General features: G+C 47.2%; 2 protein-coding genes across 12 annotated transcripts in view; one reads left to right on the top strand and one right to left on the bottom strand.

Annotated features, from left to right (window-relative positions):
- NINJ2 (ninjurin 2) overlaps positions 1-13,731 on the bottom strand; it is a 303,752-nt gene that overhangs the window by 66,899 nt on the left and 223,122 nt on the right. The window lies entirely within an intron of this gene.
- The window catches only part of WNK1 (WNK lysine deficient protein kinase 1), a 105,662-nt gene continuing 102,945 nt past the window's right edge, over positions 11,015-13,731 (top strand). For 6 of the 11 annotated variants that reach the window (XM_051633405.1, XM_051633413.1, XM_051633398.1 and 3 more), the window contains exon 1: positions 11,015-12,828. In XM_051633405.1, the coding sequence (XP_051489365.1) occupies positions 12,037-12,828 (792 nt within the window). In that variant the 5' untranslated portion in view covers positions 11,015-12,036. The remainder of the gene's footprint in view (positions 12,829-13,731) is intronic. The other 5 variants (XM_051633419.1, XM_051633427.1, XM_051633454.1 and 2 more) reach the window with 2 other exon arrangements.

Below are 13,731 nucleotides of genomic sequence, written 5' to 3'. Positions count from 1 at the left end.
AGCTCTGGGCCAAGTCCCAGCTTCTTTGATGGTGAGATGATGTAATGGTTCGAGCCTGGAATGACACTGAGGAGCTGTAAGTAAAAAAGGATACTCTGTAGTATCTCTGTGCAGGGCCTTGCTGTCTCACGTTTCCTATAAGAAAGCTGTGCTCTGCATAGACAGGGTGATAATGGTTGCTTTGTGGGGGGGTGGGTCAAGCTGTAGAAAGCCACTCTCTGGCTCACATGTCAGGTGTTGAATATATTATAGAACTGTAGAAGAACTATGTGATTACTCAGGAGAACGTTCCTGCAGTAATAAAAATCTGTAAGAATGAGGCAGGATCTCTGACCAGTCTGAAAAAAAAAGTTGCTTTCCTGCTTCTTCTCCATGCAGTGGTGAAATCTCACAGCACATTGACCAGCAGGCAGCTACACCACCATAGGTCAAGACCTCCCAGCCCTTTTTTTCCTAGAAAGTTTTAAATTAGCCAGCTGAAGACTATAATGCCTGGACTTGCATGAACTCAACCAAGCATAAAAAGAGGCAGAAGTGGTCGTTCTGGCCACCACAAACAAGGGGAACATCTGTTTACATAGCAGCTAGGGTGAACCTGCAGTCCCTGCTGATGAAGCCCTGCCTGGATTCCACCCGCGTGACTTCACTCATGAGACGAGTAATGGTTGCATGTATTGCTCTGAGGCCAAGTTTGAGGCAAGAGATTCCTTCTCTGTCTCTAGTGTTATTTTGGTATATTTTATTTGGCCCAGAATTTGGGAAAACAAGAGGGAGGTTTTCCGTAGGGAGTGGAACAAGGAGGCAGGAAGGGCTACCATATTTCTCCAGTCGGAAACTCCTACAGTGTTAAGAGTCCAGCACGGCTGCAAGTGTCAACAGATCAAGTGTGATACAGAAGGCCCTCTGCCAACTCTTTGCTACTGCAGCAACAAACTGGGAGGAGAGCAGAAATTAATAACCAGTACCACTGAGCTAAGTTCAGCCTTTGCTACAGAGGGATGGAGTAGGAAGAAATTAGTAACCACCTTCTCCTTTTCCATGTGGTAGGACATGGACTGGTCCAGGGCCCCCAGCAGGATAGGGCTGATGCAGAGAGGCTCAGAGCCAGGGTGTTCAGGCCGTCTCCTGAGTGAGATATGGTGGTCAGATATCTCTGTGATAGGATCTTAATATGCAGAGTCCTTGTCCCTCTCGCTGCCTCCCAAGACCCTGAAAATTAAGTTGCCTCCAGAGCACCACACTGCAAACTGTGTCCCTCCATGCCAGCAGGTGTAATTCAGACCCGTAGTGGCTGAGGGCAAGAGACTGAGCGATAATTAGCTGCTACTAGTCACCCTCTTCCCAAGTACAAGTGGTATAGCATTTTATTACTTCAACACAGTTGGATGTGGGAGGGAAGGTAGGCCTGGAAACATTTTCCTGACAGCATACTTCTCAGCTCTTTTAAAACACCTCTCATGTTGACACTCAGCACAGCATTTCAAACAAAATGCTATTTCCTCTTGTAGAGCAGAGAGGAAAAAATGCTGTCACAGGTTGTATAACAAACATTAGGTAAGCAGCAATCAGAGCCATTGTGCAATGTGGGATTCAGGCAGGAAAGTAATCCATAGATGGCTAAGAGAGAGGTACCAGCTGTCTCAACAGTCTGAGTAAGATGTGAACCGCCTGAGGACCACAGAGAAAGGACGGAGTTGAACAGATCAGTGGGACAACTTCACGCTGGTAAGTGTGAAGAACAAAAAGGCATAGTTTTTAGACTGAAAGCTAAAAATTACACTGCTGGAGGAAATGTGGGTTACTTGTACTCAACTCAATTATTTGTGCTCCTTTCTCATGATATCATGAATGTGTGCAGTGGCCTGCCTTCAGCAATCTTCTGGCCTTCTGACAGAGATGTCATCCACCATGTAGCATCATCAGCGGTGATATTGATTCATAATATGAAGCCATATTCTCTAATAGAAAAAAAATACAAAACTTTTTTTTTCCCATCTGCTGCCTCAGTATTTCCTCCTTCTCCTGAATTCACAATACCCTAGGAATTTGAGAGATGCCTTTCTCCTGCTTTTCTCTTGGGCAGACATGTTTGAACTTCCTACACATCTCTTGCTACAGCACCTGTATCACTGTGCCTCTCTCTGAAGAGCTTTGTGTTGGTCCTCTCAAAATCCTTGATGTACAGAAGTCCCTTTGGAGCGAAGCATTTAGGATTTTGGGACATCTACAGACCCTAGCAAGTTCTCAAAATCCACAGAGTAAAGTTCTGAGTGGTAACAGAGGATTTAATAAGGACAATTCCAATATATAATTTTTGGCTTACTTTTGGGAGAGCTTAATGAGACTCAAACAAAAAGTAGCTAGGATTACATTAGGATTGTAGCATTCCCAATATTATGTGTCTAGACAGAAAGCATCCCCTGCACAAGTAGAGCCTGCATTGTGTACTACAGCTGTCTGTCTTTTAAAAGGCAAAAGATTTCATTCTTACCAAACAAACTTGAAAGAAGAAGGAATCAAGACAGTAAGTTAAGCACTCTGAAATTGCTTAGTCCAACATTTAGAGCTTGTTGTTGTCAGCTTGCATTTTCAAAAACACTGAACCAGCCAGCTGAGTTAGCTGAGGTGCTAGCAAGCAGGTCAGAAACCACACCACAGTGGTGGTTACTTCTCTCTCCTGTGCAAAGATCTCAAGAGCATTGATAAAATGATATGAACGCAAGATATCCTGGCATGGTGTACAGGTGTTACCAGTTTTACAGGCAGTAAAGAGGGTGTATGTCTTGGTTTTGAAACAGGGGGTGTGGATGACCAAGAAAGTGTCCATATTCAGGGTGTGAAAATGAAGCAATGTAAACCAGCACAGGATTTTTTTCCTCAACCAAAGATTTCCAACTATACCATTTATGGACAATGATCAACTCATTACTCTCAGTATCATGGCGGTGGTCTGCTTATAGCAGTTTGTGCCAGTAATCAGTTTCATGCTTTAATGTCTCTTGTCTTACATGTTTTAACCTGACGGTAGATTTTGAATGTTCTTTTGGGATTATCACTGAAACAATGTCAAGTAATGCAGTATCAGCTCTGTCTTATTGGGAGATTATTCCACATTCAAAGATAATCAGACTGTTCCATTTTTCCATTCCATAATTCACCCTAGTAGTTCTAATGCTACTTTCCTTAACCCTCTCAGGGGTTTAATGCTTTAAATATTTATAGACTGTTATAATGCCCATTTAATCACATTTCTAGTCCTTGACAATAACTGCATGGTAATAATACTTGAATTTTAACAGAACTTCAGGCTTTGAGGAGGTAAAAAATTACTACATAAAGAGGAAATAACCACATCATTGTAATCGTCCTCCTTTTTTTCTTGTTGTTTTGTTGTTGCAATTGACTGTCAATACATAATCTATCATGAGTAATGTTACATATTCAGTAGAGTGAGGGGACACAAAAGATTCAGATTCAAGGAATCACAATTTTTTTTTTTTTAATGTGTCTGATAACAAATATGGTGTTTGAATTTTGGGCAAAGAAACAAAGCATCAGCTAGGATTTTTTTTACCATTGGGAAGAAATCTTGTGCAGATGTTAAGCACAGAATTTCCAGAAACTCTGACATTTGTGTGATTTGTGCCTCATGGTATCTTGGGCTGCTGCCAAAACTGTATGCTGATCAGAGACTGTTTGGTTCCCCTGAGATTATATATTCCACGTAATGCAAGATGTTTTTAAAAAGTAATTTACTCACTGTGATTTTGGAAGTCCTAATGTGTGTATCTATATTTCCTTCTGGGTCTTTTCTGCTTAAAAAGCCTAGCAAACATTGTAATGAATCCTGTGTAATCTCAGTTACTCAATTGTCAATCTAATTTTAGGTACTGATGTTTGATTTGGGGATTTTTGGTACTTTAGGAGAGACCAGAATGACCTGCATTGTTTTGAATCTTAACTGCTGTACCTGTAATCAGATAACCACTAGGAGCCTGATCCTTCAGACACTTACTGCTGTGTGCAATGTAAAATGTCAATGGGACAGTTCATAGGACTAAGTACTCTTTCCCAGCTGTAGTGTTTGCAGATTTGGATCCTGACAATGCACATTTGTGTGCAGTCTCCAGCCACAATGGAGAGGCTACTAAGGTGCTGGGAGTAAACAGCTCATGGTTCAGGTTGCAAACACCAGAAGTCAAGCACTGCATCCCAAAGAGGGTGGAGCAAACTACAGGAAATGAGTTTGACTCATCAAGGAGTTTTATTAATTTATCCTATTTACTGGTGTTGCTGTAGACAATCTTTCTACATAACCTTTATGTAGCTGAAAGTTTTGAAGCCATGGCTGTATCTAAACATACCTGTTTGCTGAGGCTTTGTCCTTTCCTACCTAAGGCAGCTGAGGAGTTGTCTGAGCAGAAAGACATCACTCCTACTGTTCTGTTCTTCATAGCCTGGTTTTTCCTGTGCTGTTGCTTGTGTCCCCACAAGGCAACATCTTTGCTTTCCAGCTATCGGTGGCTGTTAATGGTTTGTGGAAGGACATATAAGAAGGGGAAGTTGTTTTCAGAAAACAAGAATTTGAAACAAAAATTCTATAAAATTCTGATGTTTCAGGACTGAAACAGCAGAACCACTGTGTTGGTATCAGAGGGCAAGGTCTTTCTCAGAGATGGACAATAAAATAGATGTTCACATACATTTGTATTTTAAATACTTCTAAAAACATTTTTTATACGTCTCAAAGACAGCTAAACTATTGTTTTCCATTCTGCTTTATTTGAGGCTACCATACAAGTTCTTGTATCCCTCATTAGCTTGGAGAGGTTGGTGTTTTCCAGTGGAGTTAGTCACCAACTAATTGTGACAGTCGTCTAAGTCCTACCTTTTATAGTTTTTATCACTTTTCAAATACACTCAGTTCTCCTCTTCCTTCTCACCCGGAGCTTTAAGACACTCATCAGCCTTCCGACATCTCTGATAAACATGAAGATCTAGTGCTATCTGTGAGGCAGCTACAGCTCCCTGATTCTCTGCCCAGCCCTGGACATGGATTTGAGCAACATGAGAGCTGCTCTGACCTGTGTCAGCTGGCAGTGGTCCCCAAGGGCTTGTTTACATGGGATATTTTTTCATTAGACTGTAATTACACCACTGAAACTACATGAGTGTGAAAACTTTGCACATGTGTAGCAGAGGTCATGCAGGCAAGGAGCTTTGTTTTAAGTCACTTTTAATACTAGCGTGCTTATATAATCAATAAACACATTCACTACTGTCAGAGCACTAGGGCAGGCCATGCCTCATCTGTGGATTGCCTGTATGTGTTATGTTTCAGCTTTGTGCCTTTGCTTGTGGTCCTCACAGAAAGCAAGAGGAACCAGCTGAGTAAGACCACAAGCTGACAGCTCTGTGATGTTCCCAACATGCCAATCACTCCTCACACTAAGTATTTTGCCAGGAGAGAAAGAACTTGAATAGGTTACTCCAGATTCACATTTCTCCCTTCAGCCAAATGGCCACAAGTTCCTTTTTTCTTTAGGACTCCTGCCTTATCAAGGGCTTGATTCTGCAAGGTGTTAAGCTCTGCCATGAGGGGCTGAGTGCTCTTGCTTTCCCTGCCCTCAGTGGCCATGGAGAGCACTCATCCTTCAGGAATGCTCAACACCTTTCAGAAATGACAAGGCTGTACTGGAGATGGAATAGATGACACAGAAACAGACTAATGTTTTGCATTTGAACCAGACTGTTCCTTTGAAGGACATGAGGAAGTTCTTTATGCTGGACTATAAGCCTGCTCCTGTTTTGACTGAAGTGAGTAGTATTTTATTTTTGTACTTTGATGTAGAGAGGAGCAGGACTGGACCTGCTGTGAGAGTGATTGATTTTCATCAGCTTGTAAGCAGTGAACAGCAAGCAGGGCAGGTTGACTGCTGCACAGAATCACTAACAGATTCAGTCGCAAACACAGCATCACCATCTTTTTCACACTTCCCTCCACCCACCTTCATCAAACAGCTCCTCTTCATTAAAGCAGTGCCCCTGCTTCTGTGCTTGCTTTAGAAGTGTTATGACACTGCCGTGAAGCACACAATTCCCTAAAGCCTTTGAGAGAAAAAAGATAAATGAGGCATCCTCAGCAATATCTAAAGACAGAAAAAGGAAGAACACAATGCTGATTTCAGGAAATATTCATGTTTCCACAACACTTACTCATTGTTAGAGTTCTTCACAAACTTGTGTGAAGAAATATTGCAAGAACAGCCATGAAGATGACACAAAGAAAGAAGTGAGCAATGATTTTCCTCTGCCCCCAGTAGGGCTGACACTGAATTTGGCCACAACATCTGCCATTGTGGTTTGATACGGTTTGAAATACTGCATAAAACAATAGCTGAATCTCATCTCTGATAAAATTCAGTGTTTGAGGTATTTAAAATAACCTTTTATCATGTTTCTGTTGTTTGATTTTATCTGAATAGATTATATTGGGAGAATGTACTTGGATAAATAGATATGCTCACGATAAATAAAATAATTTATTAGATACAAACAACAGGGAGCCAGCAGTGCAGCCTACAATGAGCTGTAGGCTAAAAATGTTTACTAATGTAACTGAAAATTGTACTTTGGTCATTAAATAACACAGTTAACAGAACAATGATATATCCTTTTACTGGTTCTCTCACTGATTTACTTTCATGTGGCTGCAATACATTTGTTAATGTAGCTCAAGAAGATGGTGAAAGAAAGGAAAGAAGAATTATGCTTTTTATTCCAGTAGCTAGGCTGTGGGTGGATGGGTGGGTGAAAAGGAAACACAGGTTTCAATCTGATGAAGAAGCACATGCTTCAGTTTTATTGTGCAGGGTTGTTGACATTTTCTCAAGCAATAAATAAGAAATGTCATATAAATTCATCATCTCAGAATTCAGTCTTTCTTATACAGTCTGGCTGCCTCTCTCACTTGTTCTTGAATTAGAGCTCATACTTTGCTGAGTTGTCTTGGCTGTGGTGTGGACCTGCCTTCCTGCAGAACTAGTAGACTCTGTAAGCCAGGAGAGCACAAAGAGGAATGTATAGTTTTGAGCCCTGGAACACTTGTAGTTCTTGCACTTTTTCAATTCCCATGGTCCCTGCTTATGGAGAGACTACCCACGTTCAGAGGTTTTTGGCAGGACTCACCATCCAGCACAATCTGATGGATCACCTACTAGAGAGTCCGCAGACTTAAACTGCCCGTAGATCCCAGAGAAATTTACAGTGATTCCATAATCAACCTGACCTACATGAAAGTTCAAAACATCAGTAAAGATAAGAAATTAGAAGAAATGTAAGGTTTTAGAACAAGTTTCCAATTAAATTTGACTTTCTGGGGGGTGGAAACAAAGGAAAAAGAATAACTGGAACATTAAATACTCTCATTTTTCAAGCATGCTGTTTTGAAACACTTCATTTCATGAACTTCCAGCATTAAGAAACAGAAGTGAACACTTTTGGCAGAAGCCTAGATTTGAGAAATGTCAAGGAAAAAGAAGAAACTGTGGTTAAAAAATGTGGATTGTCATTGTCGTTTCATGGCACTGTAGCTGCAACCCGGTAGTGTGCAAAGAAACTGAAACAGTTTGCTTTGAAAAGCACTTAGGTTATGGAATAAAATCACATGCATTAAAATTATGGCATAGCCTTCTGTATTGCATAATGCATTGCATAAGAGAAAATAGAGAATGACTGTTTCACATTAATACTTTGTCACATGGGCAGGTCATGAATGCCAACAGTGAATGAAATTTCACTGGAGAAAGCAAAACAGGAAAAAAGTTTCTGATTCAGTCAGCCTCAAAATCACACTTCATTCAGAGTAATTTCTTAAACTATTATTGTTCTAAGCAAGATGACTGTAACTAAAAGAGGCTTGACAGAAGGAGGATATTTTTACTATGTCAAGTGTCAGCCCTTTGGATTTAATCAAAAGATTGTTTAAGTCTCTTTGCCTGTAATTTCTCAACTATAGTCAGGCTCCTTATTTTTGTGGACTTTTCTTACAGCGACAGGCAAAATAAGTATTTTTAATTGGTTGAGGAACTCTGGCACTGAAACTATTTAAATTATTTATTTCTAAACATAGAATACACATGGAATTTACTTTAATGCTTTATTAAATCTTGCTGCAACACTGAAATTTTCCATTTAGCCTAAACAAAGCTTTGCAGACCAGAAGAAATAAAATTGAAGGGAAATCAGGCCCACGCTCTATTACATTTGTCTTTTTTTTTAGAATGACAAAATTAAACCAACACCCACATAAAATTTAATTGCCAATATCATTCCACTTCGTTTTTCAGAGCTAAAGAAGATAAAATCCATCATTCCCACCTCCAGGTCAGCTGCTCAGGTTTTTTTTTCTCTCGGTCGAGATGACTGCTATACCTATCTCTGCCTAGAAGAGGAGCCAGTGAGAAGAGCTGGGTGTTAGGGACCTCACACTGAACAGGTTGGGCTCAGAGGACTAACCTTCTTGAATTTCAAGAGGACTAAGGAATGTGCTGGATCAGACACTGGGGAGGTGCTTTTTTTACATAATTACCACAATTTTTTTAGTAGAAGACTGCCTCCGGCCCCCTGTGGCTATGAACTGCTGGGATGTAGGTCTCTTTTGCAAAGCTTTTGCTTAATTAACTAAGGGAAAATACATGTAAGAACAATGGGTGAAAGGCACCTGAGTAAGAGAGGGGCTACACGCAAAGTCCCATTTAAACCACATGTGTAGACCACAGGGAGGTGGATACCCAGCTGCAGCTGACCTACCTTTTGCAGTAGATCATACAGTACGTGGCTGGGCGCAGACCTGGGAGCTGCTTGCCAAAGACTGCTGGTGATGCAAGTGGAATTCACCTAACAGCTCTGTAGGCTGACACCACAAGGAATGATTTATCACTGTATTATTTTAGGTATATGCTCATGTAGTTACATCAGGCATCAAGCTTGAGCAAGGTTTGCTATCTACTCATACTTCTCCCATCGAAAGGGTTAGTAAAAATGCAGTGGGCAGTGGAAGAAAGCAGATCTCTGCTTCAATGTAGCTCCAGAAGGCAACAACAGTGGTGAAGATGGAGTGGCATAGACCAGGGTAGGTAACAGGGTTGTGGTTCCTAGCCCTTGCTGGAGCTCTGCAGCCATCTCCTACCATTCTTAACAATATGAATGAACATTATGAACATGGATACAGCTGCTGATACTACAAATGAATCTTCATTCTGGCATCTAGAGAGATGCACAAATACCTGTAGGCAAGCGTTGAGTGAAGCTGAGCACTACTTGGTACTGGAAGAGATATCGATGGTCAATTGCTGGTGCCATTGGTCCTGGCACTGCAGTGGGAATGTGGCAGATTGAATTGTAAGTTAATCAGTTTTGATACAGTCAGTCTTTGCTGCTAATCAAATTATTCTGTTCAGCTCAGCATTGTTCTGGAGAGTGTCCACTCTTGTGCCAATTCAGTTCAAGTGACACACTAAGAAATATACCAATACACTAATACTAAACTTTTATATAAAGGTTTAACTTTTTAATAATGTTTTAAATAAACTTCAAAATACACTTTTAAATAATACCACTAAACTTTTTCAGTGAAGGCAAGCTCTTAAAGGCTTAAGCTATGCAGAAGTTGTTACTGAAGAGCTGTACAACGAAGTACCTATTGTCCCCTTTGCATAGACTGTCTCATCGGTGTGTTTGTTGTTACAAAGAGAAGTAGATGCTGTGCAGAAAATGATGATATTCCAGTTGCCGTGTGGTATTACATTTTATACACGAAGAACTGCCCGAGTCGGTATTTTGTAGCTGGGGGGCCGTGGAGGTCTGAAAGGGCCGTTTGTGTTACGTTTTGCAGAAGGAGTTAAGGCCTCACGTCAGCAATGCCCAACTTCCTCTAAACTGCTGGCTTAAAAGTAGGGTTAAAAAAAGTACTTGAAACGTCAGTGTGTTTGCTGGGAACATTTTATTTGCATAGGGAAAGTTCCTATTTTTTTTTTTTTTTAAAAACATAATTTGTTATTTGTCATTGGCCGAAAGACACGGCACCGAATCCTTCACCCCTTCTCCAGTTGACTTCGAAAGACTGCTCCGGTCAGAAGGAAGGCGCTTGGTTTTGCTTTGCTGGTGCGAAAGAGGAAGGCGATGCAAACCAACGAGACGCCCGGTTGCGGGTGCCGAGGCTGCCCCAGCCCGGAGGCTCCCGCTGCCCGCCGGGCCGCCAGGCCACCTGCGGCGGCCACACGGCAACCATCGCTTTTCAGGCCCGCTGCCTGCACAGGAACAAGGCGAGCAGACGCTCACAGGGCAGCGCCCGGCCAGTTACCGCCGCTTCGGGTGACCCGAGCGGAGGGAGCAGCCGGGCCCTCCCTGCCGGTGCAGCGCCCCGGGTCGCCCCTTGCCCGCGGCGGGGAAGGCTTGTAAAGGCCGTTTGAAGGCACGAAGTTCATAAATATTTAATATTTTGAGTAGGTGCAACGTCGGACTTGAAAGAAGCCAGCCAGGGGGAGCAGGCTCAGCGCCCTCCCCACCCCCTGCGGCCCTGCCCCGCTTTGGCAAGAGCAGGAGCTGGAAGGCAGCCTCACACCCCCGCGCTCCGCAGGCCCTCCGCCCCTGAGCACACCGGGAGCCTCCTCCTTCCTTCCCCGGGGCAGGGGGGTGGAAAAGCCGCGGGGCAACCCGCGGGGGCAACCCCCGCACCCCAGGCCCGGCCCGGCCCGGCCCGCCGGGCCCGCCCGCGGAAACTACACCTCCCGTCACCCCCCGCGCGCGCGGCGCGGCGCACGACGGGAGCCGCCCGCTCTCCGAGGCGGGGGGGGGAGGGGGGGGCAGAGGGAGAGCCGCTCGGCCGCGCATGCGCAGGGCGGGCGCGGGAGGGGGCGTGTCCCGCGGCGCTGCCCCGCCCGCCCCGCCCCCTCCCTCCCCCCCCCCCCTCCCTCCGCGCTGTGTCGGTTTCGGGCCCCGGCGCCATTTAGCGCGGAGACGTCCCCGCGGCGGCCGCGGCGCCTCCCGCTCGCTCCTCCTCCCCTCCCTCCCTTCCTTCCCTTCCCTTCCTTCTTTCCTTTCCTTCCCTTCCCTCCCCGCCGCGGCGCGGGGCTGCCTCCCGGACTCGGCTCACCTGTGGCGGCGCGGCGGCTGGGCGGCCCCCGGTGAGGAGAGGCTGCGAGCCGCGGGCGGGGGGCAGGAGGAGGGTTTCCGGGTCCCGGCGCGGCGGCCGCCGCCGCTGCTGCCGCCGCTGCTGCTGCTGCTGTTGGAGGGAGCGCGGCCCGGCCCGGCCCGGCCGCGCGGGCGGGGGCTGCCTGCCGGGAGGTGGAGGCCGCGGCCGCCATGGGCGCCCCTGTGAGGCGGGGCTGAGCCCCTGAGCCCCCTTTCCCTGCCCCCTCGCCGGGCCGTGGGCGCTGGGCCTGCCCAGGCCTCCCTCGACCGGTGCGGGTGACCGAGCGCGGCAGCTTCCTCAGCGGCCGGCGTGCGGGGCCTGCCTCCCTCTCCCTGCCTCGCCTCCCGGCCCTTTCCCCTCCCCTGCCCGCAGGCCCTCGCTTCGGGGGGCGCCCGGACTCGTCCCGCTTTCTTCCCGTCGCCGGGGGATAATTGAAGCGTGCTCCCCTCGCCTCACAGCAGCTGGGCGAGGCACCGGCTTCTCCCCGCTCGGGGGCCTGCCCCCCGGGCTCCTCCCGCCCCGCCCGGGCCCGGTGCCTGGGTTTTTTCCTGCCCTCGCCGCCCCCATCCCCGCGCCCCGTCTCCGCTCCTGGTGCTCCATGTCGGTCCCGCTGCCCGGCTTCCCGCTGCAGGATGGATGCAGACGCTAACCGGGGGCCCACCCCGCCGGCCCAGCCTCCCCAGCAGCCGCCTCCCCGCTCCGCCGTAAGGAGCCCTTGGGACCCTCCTCTGCTGCAGCTGCAACGGCAGCCGCGGACAGGCGCGCTCCCCGCTCAGTGACCGGCCCCTTCCCTCGCCTCCTCCCGCCGCCGCCTCGCCCTTGCAGCGCTCCCCCGGGGCACCATGTCGGGGAGCGCCGCAGACAGCGGCACCCCGGCCCCTCGCTTCCTGGCGCCGCCGCCGCCGCCGCCCCCCAAGAACGGTTCCAGCTCGGACAGCTCCATCGGGGAGAAGCTCGGAGCTGCCGCCGCTGCCGACCACGGAGCCCCCGGGGCCGGCGGAGCGGGCGGCGGAGCGGGGAGCGGAGGCCGTAGTGAGGAGTACCGGCGCCGCCGCCACACCATGGACAAGGACAGCCGAGGGGCGGCAGCCACCGAGCACCGCTTCTTCCGCCGTAGCGTGATCTGCGACTCCAACGCCACGGCCTTGGAGCTACCCAGTTTGCAGCCCGCGGCGTCCTCGGCCCCTGTCTCGGGAGGCAGTGCCGCTCCCTTGGTGTCTCCTCCCGAGTGTGCCAGCCGGACCTCTTGCATCGCTGTCAGCGCCACCCAGGCCCCCTCGCTGCTGCAGCAGCCGCCGCCGCCTGCCCCGCTTGCCCTCGAAGGACAGTCTGCTCAGGAGCCCCCAGCTGCAAAGGATGCCGCCCCGCTGCTGCTGCCCAAGGAGGAGGAGGACGAGGCGACCGCGCTACCCCCCACCAGTGCCGCTGGCAGCGTGTCAGCTGCCAGCCGGGAGTTTGAGGAGCGGAGAGCACAGCAGGAAGACATTGAAGAGCTTGAGACCAAGGCAGTGGGCATCTCCCCCGATGGCCGCTTCCTGAAGTTTGACATCGAGATTGGAAGAGGCTCTTTCAAAACTGTCTATAAAGGGCTGGATACGGATACCACTGTGGAAGTTGCCTGGTGCGAGCTGCAGGTAATACAAATAACACTTGTGAATTACCAAAGTGTAGTCACTCTCCCAGGTGCTAGGCTGGGTGCTTGAAAGAGGTAAAATCTGTCCACTTGAGGTCTGCTGTATTTAGACAGGCAACTGCAGACCCTACCTGAGGCACTCCTGGGGAAGAAAGGTGCAGCTCTTCCTTGGAGTCAGTTTGCCTTTTGATTATTTTAAATTCTCTGTCTTTGTAGACTTTTTTAGCTTTATCAGCAGAAAATATACTACAGCTCTCAGTGTCTTGCATTTTACGCCTCCAAAGGGTAGCTTGGAGGATTGTAAAGATACTTGTACACGCAGCTTCAGGGAAGCTGATGGAAAATCTGTAAGTGAATGTCAACTTGAGCTAGCATTAATTTTTAAACTTTTTTTTTAGGTGGTATTCTTAGAAAAAAAAATTAAAACCATAATTTCACAGACATTTCATATGGTTGTGGTGGTGGATGCTTGTAGGAGGCAACTCTAGAGTATACACAGAGTCATGTAGTGCATCACATGGTTTAGGTTTGCAAAACTATTTTTTCCATTCTAAGTTCTGGAGTTCACACTTGATTACAGGCACAGGGAAAGGAGGGAAGTAATTGTTACCTTTCTGAAGCTTTAAAAAAAGCAACCCAGAAGTTTAACCTTACCAAATGATGGGACAGATTAAACTGGATTAAGACACTATTCTACCAAGTATCTGACCCGAGTATCTGTAGAAGTCCAGTTTAACGATGGCAAGAAGACTCTTAGTTCCACACGAGTCAGAGCTTGTATAACCAAGACACAGGTTGCTGTGCAACAACCTTAAAATAAATGGAAGAGCTTGGAGTACCAGGAACAAACACCTGGTATACTAGTTTGTTTTCAAAGCCTCAGCATTAAATTAAGAGGACGGCG

This window comes from Apus apus, chromosome 1 (assembly GCF_020740795.1).
Source record: "Apus apus isolate bApuApu2 chromosome 1, bApuApu2.pri.cur, whole genome shotgun sequence".
NCBI classification, from domain to species: Eukaryota; Metazoa; Chordata; class Aves; order Apodiformes; family Apodidae; genus Apus; species Apus apus.
This window is presented reverse-complemented; position numbering and strand designations above follow the sequence as displayed.